We start from the raw sequence: 27157 nt of genomic DNA, 5'->3' as shown, positions 1-27157 counted from the left end.
ATCTATCATGAAAAACCAAGAATTACTTCTAAATTTGATTTTGTGATTACATATCTGACTGGGAGCTTCCAGCGACAAAAAGCTATTTCTACTTTCAAAGTCAAGGCTAGCAGCGCCCAAGAGCAGCTTAAACAGCTATTCACAAGATAACACGACAATGCAGAATGCTTCGGCTTGAGGAGGGTTACAGTCACAGAAATCATCAGACACTGTAAAAAACACCAACTAGATTGTTTCTGTATGGAATAGCTTTAGCAAACAGTAACCCACGGGCCAAGAGAAGCCGATGTTCTCCACATTCGGAACAGTTGCCCATTGTAAACGTTTATGTTTTCGATATCTACAATTTTTGAGAGAAGCTTCTAACAACAATTGACAAAAGATGATCCTGCATCTAAAAGCAATGCCACCTTGCAGCAATGGCCATTTTATTTTAAGCACAGAATATTTTGCCACCCAACTGAAAAGCTTGAGTGTATTTGGATGTCTATTTTCAACCATGATTGGGCAGTGTTCACAGGGGAGCCACAACCACAGAATGCCTGCCCTGCAGAATTTCAGGATTATGTCCAAAAAAGCACCCAATTCACATGGCTCCAGTCATCTGTCCCAAACCACACTGAGACCTTACCTTTCTTGAAAGCTCAGAGAAGCTGTGAACACATTGAAGGCAGGACTTCCCCCCAAAGTCTTTAGAAATCACAGACACAGTTACACGTTTTTCCCACGGTATGTTACAAGTTTAATTGTGCAAAAATACAGTCATCAAGACTTCAGCTTTATTATGAACTGAACACAATTCCAGTGATGTACAGGCATGGAAAGAGCTACTACTGTAATTAGAGCAAATACACCAAAATTATTGAGGCAACCAAGTGGTTCAATACACTGAGATACTCTTCTCACGTGATTTAGACAACCTGTATTTAACCACTGTACATCAAGAGAATCAAAGAAATGACACCTAAAAGGACAGCTAGTAGCAGACTAATGAAGTTTAAGACTGCACTAACTCAAAACAACATTAAAAAATGGTTTAGACGGATTCTCCTGCAATGCCCAAGAGTTAGCCTGTGATACTGCAAGTGTGACGTGTAACTCCTCTTAATTCAACACAGAATATATTGTGTTTTAGCAAAACAAATGGCTTTCCTAATGCCAGTATTTCTTTCAAGCACAGGAAGAGGAAGCATTAACAATCTTTAAAATTGTATTTCAAACTATGAGACACCAATGGTGTTGCAAAAGAAATAGATGAGAAAAAACAAAAACTTCCAGAGCTCAGTCCTCTGCCTCCACCACTTAATAAAACAAAAAAACCCCACCAAAATAATACATATGGACAAGAGAGGCATTGCTGAATCCCCTCGACCCCATTAAAATCTTCCTATAGTGCCTACATCACTGAGGAAAAAAACAGTTTTCCAAGCAATTCCTTTCCTTGCACATCCATGTTTTAGCAGAATCAGACTGGACATTCATAATGTTGTTCCCCTGCAGCTACTTTTTGGTCTTAACAAATCTATGTGCTTCTTGCAAAAGCGTTTCAACATCTTCGTTATCCTTGTCTTCTGAACTTGGTTCCCAGTCAGAGTCTTCATCAGTAGGTTCACACTCCTCTTCCTCATCATCTATAAAGCTGTCGTTAAGGTCATATTCATTTGGTTCATCATCATTGGCACTGTCTTTCTCCACAGCCCTTCTTCCTGTAGGGACAAAATGTCATATATTCGTGAATCGTGAATACAGAACTAGAGAGACCTTCCAGAGACCATCTAGTTAGTCTCTCCCCTCAGGAGGGGAAAGAATCAACTAAAGCACTCTATGCAATGCTGACAACTTTGGGTTTGATTTTCAAGATTCATGAAAAGCTGTGCCATCTCTCTCTGACCCCTACTGCAGCACTTACCACTTAGCAGTCTGACTACTTAGCAGTCTTCCTTACTGGCTTTTCTTCCGGCACTTGGAAGACAGAATCAGGCCTCTTCTGATAATGTCTTCTGATATCAGATGAAAACACTATGAGATAATGTCTTCTGATAACCCTCCTTTCCCTAAGGAGTGGCACACACAATTTTCCTAGTTGGCTTCCTGCTGCTTCTGTACCTAAACAATCCATCTATCTTGCCATTTAGCCTCTAGCTATTGTCAAAGGGCTATTTTGACCATCGCTTTTCTGCCTTCATCCATATATACTTACTTAGTACTTACTTAGATACTCATACTCTTTGGAATCTGACATGGCTTTTAATTTCCATTCACTTCTTTCCTGAGCTTCAGGTGAGAGAAGGGAATCTGCTAGATCACTCGCCTCCTACATTCTCAACTTGGATCCATGCTGGATAGTCTGTGCTTCCTTTTTGAACACAGGTTAAGGAAACAACACATGCTGAACACTTCTCTCCTGAGCTGGGTGCAGCCTACCTGTTTCCCAGTTCAGTCTATTCTATTGCACTGCTTTCTAATTGGCTGTCCATGCATCTTCTTCACAAATTACATTTGTGATCAAATTGCCTCCTGCCTTCATGGTATTTCGTAATACTCTGTATTGGCAAGAATCAAAGACTCAGAAACCTCTGTTTACAAGAAATGGATGCTATTCACAGCATGTTCCTAAACTTTTTTAGACAGCTTGTTTTGCAGTATTCTTTTAGTTGTTTGACTACGTTGGCACATTTAAATCAATTCCCAGGGGAAGGATAATTCTACTATTTGAAGAAGCCTTATCTTATCTGATTTGGTATTGTCTATACAAAGCTGCTGCCATGTCTTCTCCTTTTATTTATTGGTAGCTGTGAACCTTAACAAGTTTATTTCCACTGCTTCATGATTTTGGCAGATGTGCATAACCCTTGCTCTAAAAGCCTGCACTCTCTCTCTTTTTCTTACATGTCCACAATTCCTAACTAGCCACAGTCTGTTAATATTCCAACCAAGTGTTCTGCCCTTCAGTCATACCTCTGAGTAAAACCATATTTGTTTCTCTTCTTCCAAGCCTCCAATTTCTGCATTCTTATTTCATCTAGAGATAGCCTGTCAATGATCTCATACAGAAAATTTATCTGCTGAGCAGTTCTTATCTTTCATATGAAACTATCAACATGTATTTTTTTTTCTCAGCTACAGATCCTAGTCCAAATCATCAACATTTATATTAACCATAAGCATTTCTTAGCAGCTTCTTGCAACCTCAGGTCAGAGCTCCAGGCATGCAAGCTATGCCTGTGGTGAACTAACGAGAACACTAGTACCTTATGTAGTCAGATCACATCTTCTATCAGTTACATTTTTCTACTAGTGGGAACATTACTATTCCAGAATTATCTTATGGTTTGATTAACAGTTTGCACTCTATAGCAACTCTCAGCCAAGGCTTTCGAAAGCATTTACAACATTAGCCAAGTTTCTCAAAGATACAGAGTTTTATGAGTGAATTGTGCTACGGGGGCACCGAATGACCTCCTCAGCCACGTGTGACACAGCCAATAACATAGCTGAGAAATATGCTATGGCTAGCAATCTATATTCTATATTCTTTGAAGGACTGACTGTGCACTACCTAGCAAAAAATCCTGAAAATGCCAACATTGAAATTTGAGCTGTAATCCACTATTCTGCTTGCTAGTTTATTGTTTACCAGACTTCAGAGGAAATTAATCACGCCCATGTTTACCCACACCAGCAGAATTGCTTCTAAGAATCACAGACTATGGTCCTGCGGCATGGATTATGTCTTGGAGGGGAGAGGTCAAAACAAAGATGCTAAATACAATAAGAACAAAATCCCTTTTCCAAGGCTAAGCTTATGAGAGTAATAAGCCCAAAACCTGCTTAGCAAAGAAAAGCTGCTCTTCACTTTCAAAGCACTATGGGGTGGTATTTTACAACAGAAGTAGCAATTCTGGCAAAATACCGATTACTTCCATATATTTTCCTACAAATGTACAAGGAGCATACTATGGTTTTCCTCCCCGTACATCAATGCTTTTAGATTTCAGCAGTGAATGATGTGCTTCCTTCCATGTCTTCCCACTCCACCTCGTTCCACTACAGTTTAACTCAGCCCCACAGCCCCTAAAGCTGCTCATTAGGCGCAATTTTGCCTTTTCCCTAGTACCATATTTCTAAAGATGACCTTAAAACTTTCTCTGAAAGTATCTATCTGCTCCACGTGGGGAGAAAAAGCTTGCTGACATGCTGACTGCCCTTTTCAAAGAGTTATATTTGGAAGTGAGCTGATTAGCTTGCTAGAAAACCTACGAAGAAGCATGTAGGAGAATCCTGTATAGTCTATAGCCACAGCAGGTCATTCATCTTGGGTAGCAACAACGTAGTGAGGTCATTCAGTAGTGACAATTTAATGACAGCAGAACTCTAACCTTTTTTTGTTTTGTTTTGTTTCCTCCTTTACAACTATTCTCCCGGAAATTAGCCTTAGATTATTTCTCAGAACATAGACTGCATTCTCTATAGGCAATCTGCAGTCCCTCTGGTAACAATTAGGCTAAAAATGTTAAAAACTGAACATATCAAATGTCACGTAGATGGTACCCTTCTTTTCTTGGCTGGTGGAGTTTAAATACACTTGTATGGAAATTAATGCTGCTGTGCTTAACAGCGCGGTTGTGACAAACAGCACGAAATAAGGGTTAGTGGAGCCCTGACTGTCTGTGGGACTGACCTTACATGCCTCCATCTGACTGCCTCAGACATGAGCTTGTGGAGCCCAGCCTTTTACAAGCTTTGCCCTCAAGAGTGCTAAGCAAGCCAGTCAACAAGACATAGAAAAAAATAAACTAAAAATCCAGTAAATATGAACAGCACTTTAATTAATGAATTCCCTTCTTTTCCCTGTGCACGGAACATCAGTTCTTCCCTGGTTCTTTCTTAGTAAGAGGAGTTGAATTTGATAAACTGAATTTCACTTCCGTGTTAAAGTTTTATGTGCTTACAAGAGAAGGACTTTTCCACCCATAGTCACGGTTGGCTGACGACGTGCCATGAGCTGTACACGCAAGATCTACCATTCAGGTAAGGAAGGTATACCTATGAAAGCACAGCTACAGTTTAAAACCGTCAAGATTTAGATTTAGAGTAAGGAGGACTTCAGATATGCACACAGTTCATCTTGCTTCATTATAAAATCTTAACGCCTCACTGCTCTTACAATGCTGCTAACAATTCTCACGACGCTGTAATACACATTTCTACAAGGGAGCAGTGACCAAGATGGGGCATGGGATGCGTCAAAACAGACAGGTAACAAATACGCCTCAGAATATACTAGTGCACAGATACAACCCTATCAAGCGTTCAGTGATAGCAAGAGTGCATGCATACACGATAAGGAAATGAGATGGGGAAAAAATTTGTCAGCAGAAAGAATAACGGCAAACTCTTGCATCTACCCACAACGGAAATGGAGGGCAAAACACCCTGCCTAGAAAACTAACTATACTTATTTGCACTTTTATTTATTTTCTCTAGAAGGTAGATCTCTCTATTTTGACGATTTCTTTGGGAGATCACCTTGGTGATCTCAAGGAAGACAAGCCAGTTCCCACTTCTACTTGAGATGCCGCAGTTCCACATCCTCATGCTTTGTTCAGGCCAGTGGAAGTGAAGATGGCATACCATCAGACTTTCAGGCTGCTCTTTAAAGCTCACTTTTTAAAATTATTTTAGAAAGAATAGGAAGCTTCACACATGAAAGAGACACAAAAGAAGCCTGAAAACAGACCGAAAGGATATTTAAAGCTGGAGTCCACGCACTCACAATGTGTAAGTTAACCTTCTTGGCAGCAGCAAAGCAAGCTATGTGTGCCACTGGTAAGTGGAGGAGATATTCACACACAGTATTACAATTTACGTTATCAAGAGAGACTACAGCTCACCTGTGCTACTACATAATCCTCACTGATTACCAGAAATTAAAGTAAGAAGGATATATATGTGGTTTAAAGTTAAAGCTGCCCCGATCTCAAAGACATTAACCTTCTTCTATACTTTAGTCCTAACAAGCCAGTATCTTACCTGAAACATCAATACCTCTTAGTAAGTATAAGAAAAGCTCATTAGCACATGCACAGATATCACTTGAAAGTTATTTAAAGGTCAATGCAATGCAGAAGGAATACACCAATGTTTCAAGAGCAATCAGTCTTTACAGGGCAACCTTAACTAGTTGTGGATGAAATATTGGATTCCTTTCATCCTGTTATGACCCCTGTGCAAGGAAGGAAGAATCAATTTAGCCACGTGTCTTGCTTTAAAACATTTGTTTGCTTTCTTGTCTGCTTCCAGGGAAGTATAGGTACGTCAACCCAGGAAGCTTGACACAAAGACAATTTCCGCACTATTACATGTGATAAAACAAGCAGGGTTATACTAAAATAACGAATACTTTCTCCTCAGCTAAGTATTATCAAGCATCTCCAGCACTATTAAATGCCCGAAAACCAAGGCAGATCAGTTGCACCCCGTGCTGATGTGCCCATTCACAACGTTAGAACATGCTCACCATTTTTTGAAGTCCGTTGTCGGGTTCTTCTTTCGGTTACTAAAGAGAGAAAAGTTATTAGTCAGGACAGAGTACAACCTAGCATAAGGGTTATTCATCGAGGTTGGTAGAATAGAAGACTGACCTATTACAATAAATGCTGCAATGGTTCTGCTGTATTTACAAGTACAGAAACTACTCTGCTGCCCCCCCCCCCCCCCCCCGTTTTTTTAGTATTGAATGATTCTTGAGAGAATACCCAGATGAACAGTTCCTGCTATTATGAATCATGCCATCTGCAGACAAATGTCATCAATACTGGCTGGATTTTTTAAGTAGAAAATTGGAGTATTTCAAAACATTTAAATATTTCACACTATTGTTTCCATAAATGCCATTTCTCCTTTAAAGAATCAGCATTATGACATTATTAAGTAAAATACATATCATTGCATTTCCATAACTGTCATGCTCTGAAGTATTGTTTATTGCACTGGGATTTCAAGTGGAAAAAAATTTCAAGTCCAATAATCAAGAAAAGCACAAAAAATGCAAAGTATCTCTTTGAATTCTTTACAAACAGAAAAAATGTAAACAGCACATTCCCCTGTGTTTTTCAACAAGTCTAGTTATTGGAATATAAAAGACTAGAAAGTTTTAGAATAGAAACTCAGATTCAGTTTTAATTATATTGCCTCCAAGCCTCAAGAGAACATACATGAAAAAATTTGTTCTCTCAGTATGAAAATCATTGGTCCAAAAAAAATTTAAAATAAAACAAGATGACAGACACGCTTGCAATGTTTGTTTTAGAGCATCACAAGACTTTAAAATCATATATTACCTGAGGATTTCCTATCAAAAGAAAAATAAGAATAAAAAGTAAGTATGAAGTCTTAACATATAAATCTATACAGTTAAAACATAAAATATTTCTCTGTACACATTTTGCTATGGGGGTGAGAGAAAAGCTACAGAAATAATTTACTGCAGTACCCAGTGTTGACAAATAACTTCAGTAACACCTAACTATACTGCCTGCTTTCATTGTAATACTGCAGCTCTGAATGGAGGAAGTAGAATACAGAGATCCAGTAATGTCACACTACACCATATTTAACTTTCAATAAAACCTATGAAAATAGCCACTTGCCACACAGCAGTTTTGTCAATATGTAAGATAAAACGCATATAAACTATGTCAATTGTGTCTGACCCAGGCCATCTCACTTCAGTTGAAAAACATATGAAAAAGTGAGCGCAGGTCTGCAGTGGCCAAGCAACCTTCCTTATCACAGACAAGGGCAAGAACTCAAGCTTAAGAAGCACAAGGGTGCAGGGCAATACAAAGCAAGCTGTAAATGCGGTGTTTTTCACTTACAGTAGCTGAAAGCATTTTAGTCCAAATTTTTGGTATCCATTACTGGGTTCTGGAGTTTCACCCTCCCACACTTTGAGCTACATCGAACAAGTTGGCTTACCTGGAGGTGCACTGTGCTTGTATTCTAGCTTGTGCTGTGGGTTCTTCCTGCAAAGAAAACAGTAAAAGCTTGATTTGCCACCTTGTTCCACACTTAACAAGCCCAGAACTCCTTGGTATTTTATGGATAATTTTCATCCCTTTTTCCTATATTTTACAGAATACCCTTGCTGTGAAGACTGCCTTGTAAAAGCAATTGCTTATTTATGTTTTCTTATTCTTCAAAGAACAGAATAGTACAGTTAGTCTTCACTAGAAAAGTCTTATTTTTTATGTCAAAAAAATTGTCACAAATTCACATGCTTCAAGTTGATTTACAATTCTATCTCTACTGCCATCCCAATGTACATTATGTGTGCATTAGACAGAAGTGATAGTTACCTGAATAAAAAATGAAAATACAGCTTCTTATTAAATACACTGTACTGGAACAAGAAGAATTGCCTATTTCAGTGTTTTACTACTATTGTCAGCATCAGACCATTTGATCCCAACTCAAGGCATAGCATTTAGATCATTTAATTATGTTCCCTTCAAGTAGTAGCCAACAGATAAAGACAACAAAAATAAGAAGAAAACTCTTCAAATTGCATCTGTTGCTTTGTTGATAGAATTATTATTGCTCCAAGGTGCTTCCTTTCCTCTACCGCCAAAGAAACAAACACAGATTAAGAAATTATCAATTAATACAGCACAGAGGTTGTCTTATCTGGAATTGCATAAAGCATCCGTTGTACTCCTGAAAAGTATGTTGTCAATTTCATTATCGAAATAAACCCAGATTTCTCAATTTTCTGTTTTTCAGAAGAGAAACCTTTTCTGCATTAGTTGAATATAACTTGGCTTTTTCTTAAAAGCCACCCTCATTTTGTTACATTTCATAGAGAACATGCTCTTTAGGATCATCACAATTTCTGTGAGAGAGAGGAGAAAGTGTTTCTGCTAAGGCAAATCTTTATTAACAGCAGCTGTTAATTTCAATATGCTCCCACAGAATTGCTGTTGCCTCAAAATATATCCTTTTGTCCATTTTTTCCATTACAGAGCAGTCATTAAACTCTGCTAAATAGAAGTGTAAAACCTAGACACTGAGAAATACAATGAGGTAAACCAATCTTTTGAAGAAAATCAACAGTGCTTAGAAGAAACTGAAGTCAGACATAAACTGGATTTTATTGCTGTTACCTAAATTATGCTTTCTAACAAATCAAAACCGATTAAAATAGTTTTTGTACAAAACCTCAACAAATACTTTATCAAAATTTATAAATTACATATCAAGAACAACATGTAACTATAATCTATGTTAAAAAAAAAAGAGGGAATAGTTTACTACATTGACAAACGTGTTGATCTTTGAGTCACTGAATAGGTTCCAAAAGTCAAGTTTTCATGTTTACCAGCTGAAATCGCTAACAAATATTTTGCACAGCCTTGGGTACTTTAAAGGTAGCAGTCTGTCCACAGGAAATTTCAGAAGGCAGTGAGACTTTAGGAAGAACCATAATGATAGCCTACGCTCAAGATTTAACGTCAAGAATTACTCATTATCCTATTATAATTTTGTAACTCCAGGGGAGAACAGTCTTAACCTGTAAAACAAGAAAAGCCATTTTGTACAGTGTTTCTTACCTATAACAAGCCATTCCATATGGACATTCAGGCCGGTTATCATTGTTACCCTGAGTTACGATCTCCGTTTCATGATAGTCATCATCATTAGGGTGACTGAACTGCTGGAAGTGAATGGGATTCTTCCTGGAAAAGACAAATATATAGAGAGAACTGACTGTTCCATTTAAACATGAGAAGTGGAGATAAGAAGGGTGTTACTGAATCAGTGACAACTCATTTTTCTGTGGTTACATAAAAAAGAGCTTCTAACATCTAACTTTATACAGAATGTAAGACCTACTTTCATGATAACAGAAGAAAAGCTTTGCTTTGCAGCACAGGCTGCAAAGGAGGTTAAAACAGGAATTTTCCTATTTGCCATCTCAGCTTTAAGTTTCAGACCTCCAACAAATACACAATCTACTGATGTAGTCACATAGCATGAATCTTACTCAGTGGACAACTTGCTCTGTTATGACTCCTTCTGGAGCTATCGAAGCGCGATAGAAACTTCTACTTGAAGCCTTAGCACAAGTTGGAAGGGCCAGCTGAACAACTGCAGCACTAAAGACTCCCCACATCCTCGGGTAATCGCATATTAGCCTCAGGCAATCTGCCCTCAACTATTATTTCTGTTCCGTATACAAGTTACTGCTCACTCAAATACTTCAAACGCTAGCACATTATTCCAGATGGAGCAGTCTATTAGACGTTACATTGATTATGCTGGCAAGTTTGGTTGGCTACCATGACGTTTTATTTGAAATACCAAATTACAACGATGACATGAAGTTGTACCATAAGACATGATGGCTCTGCATGTAGTTGAGTCACACCAATGTTAGTGATGAGGGCACATTAGTAGCATCCATGACATTTTGCTCTGCAACACTTAGAGTTGAATGCAAGGTGTGCAAGTAGTGAATACAAACCTATGCATTATTGAAAGAACATTCCTATTGCTTCTAGGCAATATGTCTGGATACACACCATACAACACGAGACAGCTATAACAACACTACTTAGAGAAGAGTTTGCATTACAAAACTTCTGTAAGTGACATTAAAAAGAACACAGAAAAACGGGTTACAACTTCAGGAGAAATTCACGTGACAGATCAAAACACTACAAAAATTATGTCAAAACGAACATACTCATACCAAAAGCAAATCTACTTTTTCCCTAAGATTTCTTTTAGAGACACTTTTTTCCAAGCATAATATTTAAAAGCATGGAACGTGAGATATTTTAATAAATTATTTTCCAAAAGACATCCACAAAATACTTCAGTGATTTACCACACTAAGTACATAACCTTCAATGCATTTGTGCAAATTATAAAGGCGAACTTCTTGCCTCAAGCAAGAGGAATGACAACTTTACACTACAGAGTGATTACTGCTTTTATTTACACTTGTTACAGCTGCATTTAGAAACACAAAGCCAAAAACATGTATGTAGCTAGCTACATACACAACAGCTTCTTCATTGATCTCAGCCATTCTCTCCTTTAAATTCACAACTACCTCTTACAAACTTTATAGGTAACAGCCAATGTTAATTTCAGTATTTCACCTACTACCATAAGAAAAAAAAGCTTCTGTTACAGCTTTTGCAAAATGATTAAGCACTGTGAGCTCTACCAGCCATTCAGGACTCCTTTTAGGCATTCAAAAACTACTAGATATTTAGTATTGATACTTCAAATCTCCATTTGCCTGGTATCTTTCATTCAGGAAGCTCAACAAGCAAGCTACAGATAAACTCTTCAATGAGATACTTATCAAAGACCCAGTAACTCTTCGATCTATTTACAGAGGTGACAAACTTCTTATCCCAGTCTTTTCTGTTAACTCCTGCAAACTGTAGGGTAAGTAAATATTTTTTCACTAGAAGTCATTGCAAGATTGCATTTACTCATCATTTATTCTACCACAAGTTCTCAGGAAACTTCACTTACACCAAATTCAGGCTGGCTGTAAAATGGGATGAAATCAAGTAATTTTAGAGGCTACTTGCTTTGTTTTCTAAACCCATGACGCTAGCTTATTAGCAATATAAGCAAGAGTTTTGAGTCATTTGAGAGACGATTTATCTTCTGAAAGGGATACAGAAGCAACTAATGTTCTGTGAAATCATTTTTATATTTATTCCTACAATAAGATACATGGAGCATCATAGCCACCAAGGAAAGAAGGCCTAATAGCTGTCATTTAGCCAACCTATCGTATGTTAGAAGATACCCATTTTCTTTCAAAAATTTACTTTGAAACCTACTTGGACAACACCAAACAGCCCTTGTTGGAAGAGAGGAAAAAAAAGGAAAAAGAAAGAGAAAGTAGTACGGGAGGAAGGAGGAAGAGATTAAAAGGTCTTGATGTACACTCCTGATTACGAGGCTTCAGGATTCTTTGGTCCAGTGGATGATGATCCTCAAATTATACGTTACCTGTGAAGCATCTTAAACATGTCTTACTTCAGATGCTCAGGACCAGTAGAAACATCATATTTTATCTTCCTTTTACTGGGATAATTTGTCCATAATTCCACCTCTATGTGTTGTGTAATGATATCCAGCAAAATAAATAGACGCAGAGAAGTACACGGCTTATATTAGGCAAACATTTTCCCTTCTTGCAAAAACCTGAGGCTTCTTTCTTTTATTAAGGGTTTGGTTTGTTTGAGGTTTTTTGTTGGTTTGGGTTTTTGGGGTTGTTTGGTTTTTTTTAAGACACAAAAGATTTGAGTTGTAAGAGCACAACATCTATCACGCCATGAGTTGCACTCCAAAGTTAATTAGTTTCACAACAAAACCACTGCACAGGAATATGTTACTCATTTGATAAAAACAAAATCAGTAAGCTTTACTCACACAAAAAAATCAACCAATTAAAAGCCTATTTTAAGAATAATTAATTAAGTTTTATGGGAGATTTGCCTTCTCATAAACATACTCACGCAGTTACTGTAACTTTACTTTCACAGACGCTCTGAATTTGTATACTCACACTTCATGATGTGGAAAATTATGCAAATAAAAGTTATGCAAATAAAACTGATAAAGTTATTCAGAATCAATACAGCCATCTCAAGCAGAAGTTGAGTATTGCTCAGTGAAATATTTAAGACAGTTTTTTGTCTGTGCAGCTACCAAAAACAACTTAAATGCTTTTTCCAGCGCAAGTTGAACTGATTAGGTCAGAATCCCTGGCTCTTCATAACCACATGCAGAAGACCCCTGCCATTTCAAGAGCTTATCTTCTCAGCTACTAAAGAAACTGGTAGGGAAGTTGTAACGAATTGCCAGCAGCAGGAGTTACGGAGCTGTAGAATTCAAGCCTGAAGTTATGCCACAACTCCGTTTAAGATGTTTGTAAGCTATAAATTTTAAGTCTTATTAGAAAACAGGACTCCAAAAGACACACTCAGGTCTTCAGCTGCCAGATTTAAAAGCTTAAGGTGAAAGGAAAAATACTTATTTTCACAAGCAAACAAAAAGCTAAGTATTTAAAAGAACACAATAGTAATCCAAAGGCTGGTTGAGCGTTCCCCTGCTTTGACAGCTATGGGAAAGATCTACACATGCCCAGCGTTGACGAAAATTGTGGGTTACAGTTTTAGAGATGGGAGTTCAGGTCTACCGCACCCCTTCTATGCAGCCCTTGAAAAGTGGGGTTGGGTTCGGATTTATTTTTAATTCCCTATTCTTCTAAGTTCAGAAAAAGAAGCACCAGAAGAGAAAACGAACACAAGACAGTATTCAAAGAGTAAGTTCCTCCACAACAAATATAGTCAGATATAACACACACAGAGCACTTTGCTTCCTGTTGGTAACAGCAGTTTCTTTCAATTTGGTAAAGCTTCAGGCTGCCTCAGAAAGAGAATCTGTCACTGAAGGACAACGACAAGAAGAAACCCTGGAGCAAAAGGTGTGCATCAAGCTTGATTCTTTCAAAAGCAGTGTTTTCAAATTCACAAATGAAGAAACTGAACTGTGGGTTACAAAATTATTTCCTAAACGTTTAAGATATGTGTTAGAGAAATCTAATAAAATTAACAGAACTAGCATTTAATCTTTTCAATTTGTACTATTTTACTAATCATATCCAGAAGACAAGTATCTCTTAATAGGATTTTACAAAATAAAGACTAGAACTCTGAAGAGTATTTAGTTATTGGATAAATGACATTTTATGAATAAGAAATCTAACCTAGAAAAGAACTTTAAGGAAATGTTATAGTTACCAAAGCAGTACTATTTTAGGATGCTGACTCCTATAGCATATCTTGTTGGAAGACACCTTTCATAAGGTTAAAGTAATGAAGGAGAGGGAAACTATCCACTGTACTCAAAAGAGCACTCAAAGCACCTCCTCTTCCTTAGCAACTCTAAAAACTAGTTTTTGCTCAAGGAAAACACTACACAATGAAAAACTGAATATGCTATCAACATGTTCCTTCAAAGCATCCATACACGTCACACTTACATACATGGTCTGTTGAACACATGAGTAGTTGCAGTTATTCGCTTTAATCTAACATAGCTATGCCATTGATGCAGAAAGACGACTTGGTCATCTTGTATTAAAAGCAAATACTAAGACAGACTACAAAGCGTATTTCTTTCACTGTTTAGTCGCATGACATTTCTGGCAGAAAGCTGATGTTTTTGATACTTCCTATTTACAAACTTCTCCAACAGATTTTGTTATGCGTTATTCCAGAGCATTCTTTTACTTTACTTTTCTTTTTACTTAAGTATTACCTATACTTTTGGAAAAGTATTGCTTTTGAATTGAATAAAGACCCAAGAATAAACACACACATACAGACTCCTGTTCCATATTAGCTGTAGCTAAAATTTCCCTTCCTAAACATTAGGAATCCTTCAGCATATTAGAGCATTAAATCAGCTTAACCCCCATACAGGAGAAAACTTATCTTAGCAAAATTAAAAGTAGCTATAGCAAACCAGAGGCTGCATTTGTACTACTGGATGAGCTTAACTGCCTAATAAAACATGTTTTCATCATATTCATTAAGGGCAAAATTTGAGATACATGAAAAAAAACTGCATGAAAGCTGGAAATCTGATGTATTCATTAACATAACAGCTTTATGCTTTTGATTTACAGATTGAACATAAACAAGAATCCATTTACTTGTGCTTGTTTGTTTTCTAAATAACCTCACTGGTTTTCCTATTGTTCAAGCGCCTTAGGGAGAAAAAATAATTTGAAGGCAAAAAAAAGGGAGAGGAGAAGGGAGAGGAGAAGGGAGAGGAGAAGGGAGAGGAGAAGGGAGAGGAGAAGGGAGAGGAGAAGGGAGAGGAGAAGGGAGAGGAGAAGGGAGAGGAGAAGGGAGAGGAGAAGGGAGAGGAGAAGGGAGAGGAGAAGGGAGAGGAGAAGGGAGAGGAGAAGGGAGAGGAGAAGGGAGAGGAGAAGGGAGAGGAGAAGGGAGAGGAGAAGGGAGAGGAGAAGGGAGAGGAGAAGGGAGAGGAGAAGGGAGAGGAGAAGGGAGAGGAGAAGGGAGAGGAGAAGGGAGAGGAGAAGGGAGAGGAGAAGGGAGAGGAGAAGGGAGAGGAGAAGGGAGAGGAGAAGGGAGAGGAGAAGGGAGAGGAGAAGGGAGAGGAGAAGGGAGAGGAGAAGGGAGAGGAGAAGGGAGAGGAGAAGGGAGAGGAGAAGGGAGAGGAGAAGGGAGAGGAGAAGGGAGAGGAGAAGGGAGAGGAGAAGGGAGAGGAGAAGGGAGAGGAGAAGGGAGAGGAGAAGGGAGAGGAGAAGGGAGAGGAGAAGGGAGAGGAGAAGGGAGAGGAGAAGGGAGAGGAGAAGGGAGAGGAGAAGGGAGAGGAGAAGGGAGAGGAGAAGGGAGAGGAGAAGGGAGAGGAGAAGGGAGAGGAGAAGGGAGAGGAGAAGGGAGAGGAGAAGGGAGAGGAGAAGGGAGAGGAGAAGGGAGAGGAGAAGGGAGAGGAGAAGGGAGAGGAGAAGGGAGAGGAGAAGGGAGAGGAGAAGGGAGAGGAGAAGGGAGAGGAGAAGGGAGAGGAGAAGGGAGAGGAGAAGGGAGAGGAGAAGGGAGAGGAGAAGGGAGAGGAGAAGGGAGAGGAGAAGGGAGAGGAGAAGGGAGAGGAGAAGGGAGAGGAGAAGGGAGAGGAGAAGGGAGAGGAGAAGGGAGAGGAGAAGGGAGAGGAGAAGGGAGAGGAGAAGGGAGAGGAGAAGGGAGAGGAGAAGGGAGAGGAGAAGGGAGAGGAGAAGGGAGAGGAGAAGGGAGAGGAGAAGGGAGAGGAGAAGGGAGAGGAGAAGGGAGAGGAGAAGGGAGAGGAGAAGGGAGAGGAGAAGGGAGAGGAGAAGGGAGAGGAGAAGGGAGAGGAGAAGGGAGAGGAGAAGGGAGAGGAGAAGGGAGAGGAGAAGGGAGAGGAGAAGGGAGAGGAGAAGGGAGAGGAGAAGGGAGAGGAGAAGGGAGAGGAGAAGGGAGAGGAGAAGGGAGAGGAGAAGGGAGAGGAGAAGGGAGAGGAGAAGGGAGAGGAGAAGGGAGAGGAGAAGGGAGAGGAGAAGGGAGAGGAGAAGGGAGAGGAGAAGGGAGAGGAGAAGGGAGAGGAGAAGGGAGAGGAGAAGGGAGAGGAGAAGGGAGAGGAGAAGGGAGAGGAGAAGGGAGAGGAGAAGGGAGAGGAGAAGGGAGAGGAGAAGGGAGAGGAGAAGGGAGAGGAGAAGGGAGAGGAGAAGGGAGAGGAGAAGGGAGAGGAGAAGGGAGAGGAGAAGGGAGAGGAGAAGGGAAAAAAAGGAAAAGTCACAGGGCCCCCTCTTTCCTGGCTTAGCCTTATATTTTGTGCTTATGGTGTACACAGATTTATGTAGAGCCAAAAGTCTTCTAAATGCAGTCCTCAGGTCATTGGTCATTTGCTAGCCTCAAGACCACCTCTAGATTTGTATCTTCTCTTTGATATATCAATACACAGCACCCCAGATCTTTTCTGGGCAGAAAGAACTATCGGGAGGCCAGGCACTCAGCAATGGTGTTTTGGAACTTTGCTGGAACATTTGTATCGCACACAATTTTTGTATGACAGATCTTTCACTGTGAAGTGCGAGGATATGAGTAGGAGAAAAAAGGGAAAAAAAAAAAAGTAAAATTGTTCTTCACTTGAAGTATTATCAAAGACACTGACCAGACAAGGGTTAACATGGAGCTTGTAAGTATGCCTTGTTCTGGTTTTAGGTAGGGACTAAAAGCATCAAAAAAAAAAAACCAACAAAAAAGGCAGACCGGCCAATTTATAATAAAAATCATTCTTGGTTATTTAGCGAGGACCAATAATAAGTATTTTAAATATTCAGATCACAAAGCATGCAATAACTTCAATAAATACAATCATCTTTCATAAAAGTTTTATCTGGTAATAAAGCAAGCCTACAGGGTCTATGTTGGGCTTTAAACCATTTACATCTCTTCTCCCTGCTGGTACACATACTGTACACACAGTGGGGTTTTTTATTTCTTTTTTTTCTAAAATGGACCTTTGTTTCTTATTTCCTACATTTCATCTTTTAATTTGCTGAAGTATTTCATCCCTTGTTTGGGTTATAGTAGCAGTTAGCACAACATCCTGGCTCCTCCTTTTATACTTTTAAAATTTTTGTTATGCCATTTGTTTCTCATCAGTCCCCTGCTTACCAAAAGATTTTTTTTCAAATCAAAGCTTGTAACGACTTTACGGTTTTTTCTTCCATAGCTAATACATTACTTCTTAATAATAAGCTATCTTAAGCTAGTTTTAATTTTGCTTTACCTGTAACAGCCTGTTCCATACATGCAAGGTGTCCTCTTACGCTTGATCTGTTTGGAGCTTTCTGAAGCATCTGCACTTCTGGTTGAATCAGAAATTTCAGTCTCGTAATCCAGATTTGCATCAGGCTCAAGAATCCCTTCCTGGGCACCAAAATTTTGGTAAGTCCTGCCCCAGTGAGCTTGTTGGCTTGTAGAACCAGTAATCTGCTCTTTGTTTTCTGTTTCCTCAGTTACATTTGTTTTACTGGAGATCTGACCTATTCTTTTAGAACATTTACTATGCAGCTGCCTACCATTTTTTTCCAGAGAACTTCCAGGGGTTTTTGTTCCAGTCTTGCCATTTTCTTCCATTTTTCTCACGGTACTCTCAAGGGGAAATCCAGATGTATTCTGTGGAACAAGGTTACATTTTGAAGGACCTGAAAATTTACGGTCTTCAGAATTAAAAGCTTTAAGGTCAAACTCTGCCTCATCTCATCATTCCAGTTTTCAAAATCAGAGAATCGTAGAACAGCCAGGTTGGAAGGGACCTCAAAAAATCATCTGGTCCAGCCTTTAAAACCTTCTACTCCACTTTCCAAACTGAAGTTAGCTGCAAAATGCAGCTGCTGAATGAAAGGCTCAAGTTAGGAACACACAGACACTCACACAATTTAAAGAAAAACTTATCCTAGTGCTCCTGTCCTCAGCTTCAGTTCCCTCCCAACACAGACAGGCTCCTCTCTCACCACCTCAGTTTGTGAATAGCCCAAGGACTTCAGCTTAAATTAATTTTAAATTAAACGTACTGCTCCTGGAGAATGAATGGGGGTTATAGATACACTTTAGAAGAACATACATTCCTATACAAGAATCAGTTTTAATCCCTGAAGTACCAAAGTATACGGGGGATATATATATATTTATCTATATATGGGAATTCATGATATACACCTTGAGCTTAATCCCGTCCCAATACATCTTAAATGCTTTAGCTCATGACTCTAAATCATAATACAGTTTGTCAGTAGATACCATCAGGCAAGAATTTCACTTTTGACAGACACTGCATTTTAAATTTTGGATCATATGTGCACTTAAAATAAGAGATGTGTGCTTGAGAAAAAGAGTAAGATACATAATCAAGACAGGAACATCATCCTGACAACCGAGACATTACCTGGAATCATACCTATACTGAAGGCTGAACTACTTTGATACACTACAGAACTATTCAAAGGTCTCTGCTCTCTACAGTTTATTATCTAGGCTCCCTTCCAGTAAATTTATACTGGGTTTACAAGTACGTGTTTGGCAAAGCTTGAAAATCAGCTGGTGGTTTCCTATTTGATTTTGTTCCTTTCGATGCAAGTCTCATAAAATGATAACCAAAACCAGAGACAATTACATCTGAGCAGCAACATGATTAAGAAAGGCCAAAGTCAGCAGTAACATCAAATCACCCTGACAGCAGCATATTTAGCAAGTCAACTTGGAGACAATGATGACTCTTTTATCGAGACTCCCAAAATCAGGCTCAGCAAACAACTGCAGTTTAGGAAATTAGTCCTCCTTTTAGAAAAGGAGGACTAAATTACTCTAATTTGCCACTCCCACTTGTGACTTCTCTAAACATACTTCAATCCATTGCCTATATTGTATATAACGAGACTAAACACTTTCACATTTATTATGACAATTAGTTAAAAAACAGGTTGTAGTCAAGGAAAACCACAGACAACAGAACAGACTATTGGCACTGGTTATAGCGCGTATGTAGCCTCACTGCCATCTGGTGGCCCCTGGCACTTAGGAGAATTAATATTCTTTTTACTTCCCACCCTACAGCAGATTTTCTCAATTGCCTTAAATGTGACAGTAGGAGCATGATTTTGGTTTTGTTAACAAAATTCCAATTTTTTTTAGAGTTCTCTATGATTATTATTTTTGCTTGCACGAAGACATTATTTTTTATGCAAAGTTCTGAAGGCAATTTCTTACACTGTGCTCAAGATAAAAATGATTTATGACATTATTAGGAGAAAATAAGTAAGGCTTCATACTCACAAATTGCAAAATGAAACAATTCATTATGTAGTCACTCACCTTGTAGTTTGACAAAGAGAAAGCAGCACTGCAGCTGGTATTAACGTACCCAGCCAACAACAAAGCTCCCCTCTCAGAACACTTTTTCGGATTAAAAGATACCACCCTGAAGGGTACGCTGAGTAGCTAATTTCAATTAACCTTAAGATTTAATTAAAAAACAAAACCAACCCCCAATTGTTTTCTGTGTCAAAAACCATGAAGCTTACCAAGTAGTAGTATTTTAAGTATTTTATCAGATCCTATAACAGATCCAGGTAATTGTAATGCTAGACATTAGAAACACCTGCCCAGGTTGTTCACTTAAAGGAAAAGTCTGTGAAAGCCTCACTTTCCTCTCATCAGAATATGTTGTCTTTGATAATGACCCTTCTCCATTCATTATTAGCAGGGTGCTATCAGTAAGCATTTAACCACCTATAAATGCAGCTGTAATTTAAAGACACAGACACATCGAGCAGCTGGACTGAAGTGCCCGTTCGCTCACTGCCACAGATAGTTTTGGATTTCAGATTACTTTTTTGCTTTCCTTTTTTGAGCTTGGATTATTAGATAGTGCCATAAGCACACTCCCTGCTACCTTTCTTCAAGACATAGCAGTTGCTAAGCCACATGCCATAATTTTCTGACCATAAAACTTCACCAACTAGAATGGCACTCGTTCGGGCAAAGTCCAGTGTCACATTATATCAGTGTCACACCATCACCTATCCCCAAACGGTTCTTGGAAAAAGAAACCACACACTAAGCCAATCCTAGGACCAGTACTTCGGCCCACATATTCCAGCCTCTTGCTGTAAAGCTGAAAGCCTGGTATTTCTGTGGAACATTTGGGGCTTAAATCCCAGATCCTGAGAAGGAAGTGTAGAAAACCAAGTCTCTGAAGACTTCCAGGTCCTTGCTATAGTGCTGTCCAATGGACTGGCATTTTAAAACAACTCTTAAACAACAAATCACAAGCAGAACACATAGTTATGTTGTAAACTCAACCTTCAATATGACATTGCCAATTACATTGTCATTTTTTGAAATACCATGGTTCTGCCCTGAGCCAAAAAATTACCTGAGATGAAGGGGCAGGGATGGAAAGACAGCTCCTTTTCCCTTGATCTTGCTCTTCACCTTCAAAATCCTCTACAGTTTCTTCAGAAGCTAATCTTTTTTTCTGCTGCACATTTACTTCTGATTTTAATGAGTCCATATTACTTTCTCCCCTTCCTTGGCATTTTTTCATTCTACTACCTTAAAAGAAAAATAAAAGGGTACTTTTGGAATGCAACTATTACAATAAAAATCCTGACCGCATTAGAAATCTAAAGCTACATCAAAGCAGAAGATTGGGCAAAAAGCATGAGAAAAAGCAGCAGTTGTGCATTTGCTATTTCAACAACACATTTTGCACTTCCCGCTTATAGGGAATTTTAAACAGCTCCAATAGCGTTCCTATGTATCTCTAGCTCCCCCAAGGTCAGGCCTTCAACAGCAGACAGATATCCCTTGCTCAGACAGCTCCAAATCTCTGCACCTATGTGATCAAAATGTTCAGTTTATAATGTTTGAAACAAACATTATAAACACATATAGAACAGACATTTTAGTACTTGCGCAGAAAAAGCAAACAAACAAAACCTCCCACCCCACCCAAAAAAACCCCAAGAATCAAACATAAAGAAAACAATTACACTAGTGCAGGACTCAACAACTCAACGTGGCCAGTGGCAGTCCTCTGGTACGTGCAATTTTTTCACCTGAGGGAATAAGCCAGCAGGGAACAGTCTAGATTTGGGGGGGGGGGGGGGGGGGGGGGGGGGGGAGTAAAATTTCTTTTGCTTCTTCTAATTTTCTCAAAATTAGCTTTTGAGGAGAGGAATAGGCAGAGTAGCCAACGGCATATGACAGAGGTGTTTACAGCCAGAATTGCCCAGGTCAATCCATCCAGACTCCTGCATTTACTACAGGAGATAAGAAGCAGTTTGTCAGACACCACATGAAATACTTCTGCAGGCCTGCTTGGGTATAAAGAGCCAAATTTTTCCATTAGATCACCTCAGCAGAGATAGCAGATGGAAACAGAGGCATGACAGAATAGCTGTTGGACACAGAGGAGCGGACATACACCCACCAGCCACAGTTCATACACTTAGATTGACTAATGAAGGAAACAGCCGTTAGCACCTAAACTACCTCACACCTCACCACAGAAGCGTGAGCAGGGTGGGGCATGCTGCCTTCATCAGAGAGAAACATAGAAACGCAGAAGCACTGTTAATGTGCTTAGTCATTTCCTTTCTCTCAGTTCTTTAGTCCTTCAGTTCCATAAATGCCTTGCAGTAAGTTTGTCAGAGACCATCTAATAGCAGTTTTAGAACTCTTTACAAGCTCCCAGGACAAAAGCCAGACTGCTAGAAAATTTTCCTGGGCTTGTGCTAATCTTGCACCCATGTGTCTCCCATTGATAGTGACTAAACACAGCTATTTTGATGCTGCTACCACTTATACACAGGGGTCGAAGCTTATTGTATATTCAGCAATTTCTTTTTGCAAGAAGGACACAAGGGAATGCTTCATACTAGTCAGAAACTACTATAATGCGATGAACTGCTCCTCCTAGGAAGAAACTTTGGACTTGAAATTATCAAGTCTGATTCAGTCACAGTTAAAAATAAACTAACACGCACCACCACCCAAAACACCCCAGCTCTAAAACCTGTGAAATTAGAAGAATCTAAACTTAGAAAGGCACTACATCAGTGACTTAAGTGTGGAGAAGGCTTAAAATTAAAGGCACAGAAACTACCTAGAATTTACATACTAAACGAAAGAGGTAAGTTTATAGGAACAGGCTACAGAACATCAGATGTTCAGCTGTCCAAAGAGAGTATATTATCTGGCATAAAAAAAAAGAACAGGAAGAAAATCAACTGATCAGAAAGAGCTCTGTCACACCCATAGGACTGATAATAAAGACGACAACAGAAGTCAGTCTCTGCCAGCTGCTAGGGGCAAAACATGGAAAGAGAAGTAGCAAACTAATACTTTCTATCACCACCATTATAATTTAAGAACATAGCATCAAAACACATGAATGTATATTGGTATGCAAATGTACTACACTGCAAACCTACCTCCTTTCATTACAGGCTCAGAAATCCTCTGAACCAGGAGATCTCTTTCCAGCATCCAAGACGGAAGCACTCTCTTTCTTTGAATAGATTTTGACTGTTCATTTTCATTATCATCAGAAAGAGGAACCTGAAACAACATTTACTGATTAGTACCTTTTTCCAGTTGCAAAAGAGAGAGGCAAAAAACTAGATCACAAGTTTATACACAGTTACGTTCTTCAAACACATCCTGGATAACTACCTACTTTCTGGATGGTGCCCGTTGCCTGATTTGGGCTTGTTGTTTGGTTTTTTTTTTTCTATAGTTCCTACACACTCAGAAAAACAATTCCATAGAAACCTTCATGTAGTAAAAAAAACCCAAACACCTCCTTAGATCTTTAGAATAAATATCTAAAAAGCTATAGACTGAAAGTGTCATAGAAGAGCTATATCAGCATCTTGCTATAGAGCTTCAACACACTGAAATAAGAGAATGTTTAACAAACAAATGCCTGTTTATCAAAAAAAGAACCAAAAAACCAGAAAAGTCTTGCTAGCATTCTCTCAATTCCTTTCTCCAGAAAGGAACCAGACTCTAAACAAATTAAATACACCGAAGTCATGTTCAGTACATACTTATGTACTGGAAGTAATACCATCAGCTTGAATCTCTACTTACTAAAAGGCAAGTATCCATCCCAGGAATCTCAGCTACAGTAAAGGCTGACATTTCATTCGTCGTACGTAGCTATCTACTGTACAATGACATTGACCAATGTGTCCCTTTTAGCACTGCATCGCTGGATACACAACAGAAGACCTAAGAAAAATCCTGCCAGCTCTGTACACGCACCAGACTGTCTGAAAGCCATTTTTACTCAGCCGCATTTTAAAAAAGCGAAAGATTTTTGCTTGGAAAACTCTGTTTTGCTGGACAAGGTGCTGGCTGCCAGGGAAAAAACAGGGGAGTTATTTTCTGTGGGTTTGTATGGATCTTGACAACACAACTCCATCAAAACTGTACAATTCAAATGAAATGGGCTGCTAGTACACTATAAACAGATATTACTCATAGCCAGCACAAAGCATCTACAATCCAACCGCACGCTCTCCAGATATAAATTTCAGAGGCTTTTAGGTTGGAAGAAGAGCCATTCATTCCTCTGGGCATTCACAGGTACTTGCAGCACAGGTACTTACAGCACAGACCAGAGACCATGGATTTTGTTCTGCAGTACTGAACTCAGCTACCATATCGTTAGTTCAAAATATTCCTATAGCAGCAGCCATTTTTTTTTTATATTCCAGAGAAAAAGGTTTAGAAAACACACCTTTACTTCATTTTCAACACATGCTTACAAATATTAACTTAAAAATTAAGCACTCACCAGATGTCTGGAAGTAGCGTCATTTTTCCTCATTTTTGCAGCTCCCTGTATCTCACAGTTGGAACGTGCTGGTTCTCTTGATGATGGACTACACGACATCTCAACAGGATGAACAGTTGGTGCTTCTTCTACATCAGCCTCCTGATTTTTTTCTGAGAAAGCAAATTAATTTTTAGCTAGTCAAACTCATTATGAATATAAACACGTACTTTTTGCATAACCACAGAACTTGGTCTGAACATTTGCCATTAAAACACTTCTAAATTAAACATAACATACTTTTACATCAACTTACAGAGGAAATAAACATGCCTTCCTTTCCACCTTCCACTGAAAGTAATTTGAAGTAAATAGTTTCCAATTGCTGCAGAACCCTACTGTACTGTGTTCTCGCTTTTAAGTACGTAATTTATACTAGGCACTGCTAGTGACTTTGAGAAGACTTTGAGAAAGGTCAAATTACAGCTTAGAATTTGCACCTTCCCAAAATTTAATTCTATACTTATAGTTAGGTAACAACATTAAGATACAGTTTTCAGGATCAGATGCCCAAGGAATCCAGCACTTAGAATCATCAAATGGTTTGGGTCGGAAGGGATCTTAAAGACCACCTAGTTCCACCCCCCTGCCATAGGCAGGGACACCACAGCCACAGCTGCTCTGGGCAATCTGGGCCAGTGTCTCACCACCCTCACAGGAAAGAATTTCCTCCTGACACCTAATCTAAATCTCCCCTCTTTCAGTTTAAAACCATTATGCCTTGCCCTATCACTCTACTCCCCGATCAAGAGCCCCTTCTTTCCTGTAGCCCCTTCAGGTACCAGAAGGCTGCTGTAAGGTCTCCATGGAGCCTTCTCTTCTCCAGGCTGAACAACCCCAACTCTCTCAGGCTGTCCTCACAGCAGAGGTGCTCCAGCCCTCTGAGCATTTTTGTGGCTTCCTCAGGACCCGCTCCAACTGGTCCATGTCCTTCTGATGTTGGGGGCCCCAGAGCTGGAGGCGGTACCCCAGGTAGGGTCTCACCAGCGTGGAGCAGAGTGGCAGAATCCCCTCCCTCGCCCTGCTGGCCACGATGCAGCCCAGTTGTCAAGTTCTCAACACGGGCTACAACCTGCAGCTCTGAGGCGACACCACGTCCTCGGGCGCTGGTTTTAAACGCCTCAGGTCGCAGCCACCGCGTCTGGAATGCCTTTCAGTCGCGAAAGGGCACCAAAACCGCAATCATTTTTCCTTCACCCCTTTGCCCTTCTACTAGCCAATTCACCAGCACAGAGAATTAGGAGGAAATTAGGAGAGCGAGCACCGCTCGGGCAGTCCTTGCCGCCACCTCCTCCTCAGCGCCGCAGGGCGGGCACAAGCCCACCGGTTCCTTGCTTGGAGAGGAGAAACACGGGCGGCTGGGGCTGCCCCGCCAGCCCCTTCCCGAGGGACCCGCACCGGGGGCGGCAGCCGCCCCCTTCCCCTCGGGAGGGGAGGAGGCCGCAGTGGACCCCTCACTCCACTCCTCCCGAGGGACGGCGCCGGCCTTACCTCAGGCGCCGCCTGATGACGTCGCAGCCCTCTACGTCACTCACCTCCGCCGGCCCGAAAAGCCGAAAGATTCGGTTTAAAAACAAGGGACGTCCCACCGCAGACGGAAGGCGGGGAGATGCCGGGCGGCGGAGGAGCGGCTCTGGCACCGGCCGCCCGGAGCCGCGGTGAGGGGGGTAGGCAGGGATGGAGGGGGCCGCGCTCCGCCCTGTGGGCCGGGAGAAGCGGGGAGGAGGAAGAGGAGGAGAAGACAACGAAGACGACCCGGCCGACTTCGTGGCCGTCCTCCCTGCGGAGGTCAGCTGTCGGATCTTCGGCGACCTGGACGTTGAGAGCTTGTGTCATGCGGCCGCGACGTGCAAGGGCTGGCACCGCGTCATCGAGGGCAGCGAGCGCCTGTGGAGGCACCACTGCTTGAGCCTGAGGGCCGTCTGCCGGCGGGAGATCGACTGCGACCGGGGAAACGGGTATTCCTGGAAGGTAAAGTTAGCGCCAGCCACGTAACGTCCGCAGCGGCGAGGCTTCTGGGGCTGGTAATAGGAATACGTAAAGAAATGACATCAGGACACGTCACCTGTCCCAGGCTAATGGGGGAACCGCCATAGTCACGGCTTGGCTTGGTAGTGAACCTCAACAGCTGGACGTCTGGTTAAACACACAGAGAAGTGACAGCAAGGCTGTCCTGTTCCCTGCCCAGGACCACACCTGGCCAGCTCAGCACATCCGCTTAGTCCTCACGCTGGCCAGCACTCGTCTTCATCATACCCACGTCTGCGCAGCCTGACAGGGAAGAAAGGCCACATACCAGTAGACAGGGCTGGGGAGGAGAAGACAACATGTCCCTGCTAGGCAGCGTGTGAGCTCTGGTTTCATGAGAACAGCCCTGCTAGTGAGGAACTGCCTCCCGGAAATTCATCCTGGGTGGCTCTGTCTCAGTACACCTTGAGCGACTTCTATCCAGAAGAAAGAAAGGTGGGGTAGAGAAGAGGAAAGAAGCAGGAGCTCTGAGAAGCTGTTCTGAAACTCTCCCCACTCGCACTCCCAGTTATAGCTGCTCTGAGGAGTTGGGAGCTGAACATGCTGGAAGATCTACGGGTAGACATAGTGCTTAGCAACATGGTTTTATGATGTTTTCTGTCAGTGTTAGGCTGATGGTTGGACTCGATGATCTGAAAGGTCCCTTCCAACCTAGACAGTTCTATGATTTTGTCAGTCACTGTTGAGTCCAGCTTGCAAGCTGAGGTAGATCGGAATAGAAGTGGTTTTGCAGTTACTGCTCTGGACCAGCTAAAGGATGATCCCCACCCGGTGTGGGGATCTGGTGTGTTTAGAGAGCAGGGCTGCATTACAGCAGTGAAAAGAGAAGCAGCAGCAAAAAAACAACAGTTCAAGACTCCCACATTTCAGTAGAGTTGTTTCAGTATGAGGCAAAGTCAGAAGCAGGTAGTGGTTGCCCTTCGAATGTACAGATTGTACTACTCTTGTACAGGAATTTCCAGAGCTCCCTGCACTGATTCTCTATTTTATCTGTATTTTGAAGAGGACATTTGAAGTAGAAGCAAACACACACCAAGTCAGCATTTTCTTGCACTAAAAGGTTGGCTGAAGAGAAGAATCCAGCCAGCCTGCAGTAAGAGCCCAAACAAGAGTTAAAGGTCACAAATAATCTAAAGAG

At 40.8% G+C, this 27157-nt stretch overlaps 1 protein-coding gene across 2 annotated transcripts; it reads right to left on the bottom strand.

The window, feature by feature from the left end:
* Positions 1–724: 724 nt before the first annotated feature.
* Positions 725–25906, bottom strand: APLF (aprataxin and PNKP like factor). Of its 2 annotated transcripts, none has more exons than XM_063328407.1 (9): positions 25527–25906; positions 23953–24104; positions 22583–22709; positions 20521–20699; positions 17374–17762; positions 9612–9737; positions 7981–8027; positions 6521–6559; positions 725–1706 (listed from the first exon to the last, which is right to left on the bottom strand). In XM_063328407.1, the coding sequence occupies exons 1-9, from the start codon at positions 25825–25827 to the stop codon at positions 1501–1503; spliced, it is 1566 nt and encodes a 521-aa protein (XP_063184477.1). In that variant the 5' UTR covers positions 25828–25906; the 3' UTR covers positions 725–1500. The 2 variants fall into 2 exon arrangements, with proteins under 2 accessions (XP_063184477.1, XP_063184478.1); XM_063328408.1 differs by lacking the exon at positions 25527–25906 and adding an exon at positions 24774–25476.
* Between the last annotated feature and the right edge of the window lie 1251 nt (positions 25907–27157).

Source organism: Chroicocephalus ridibundus, chromosome 3, assembly GCF_963924245.1.
Source record: "Chroicocephalus ridibundus chromosome 3, bChrRid1.1, whole genome shotgun sequence".
NCBI classification, from domain to species: Eukaryota; Metazoa; Chordata; class Aves; order Charadriiformes; family Laridae; genus Chroicocephalus; species Chroicocephalus ridibundus.
The sequence above is the reverse complement of the archived record's forward strand: the minus strand, read 5'-3'. Positions and strand labels throughout refer to the sequence as shown.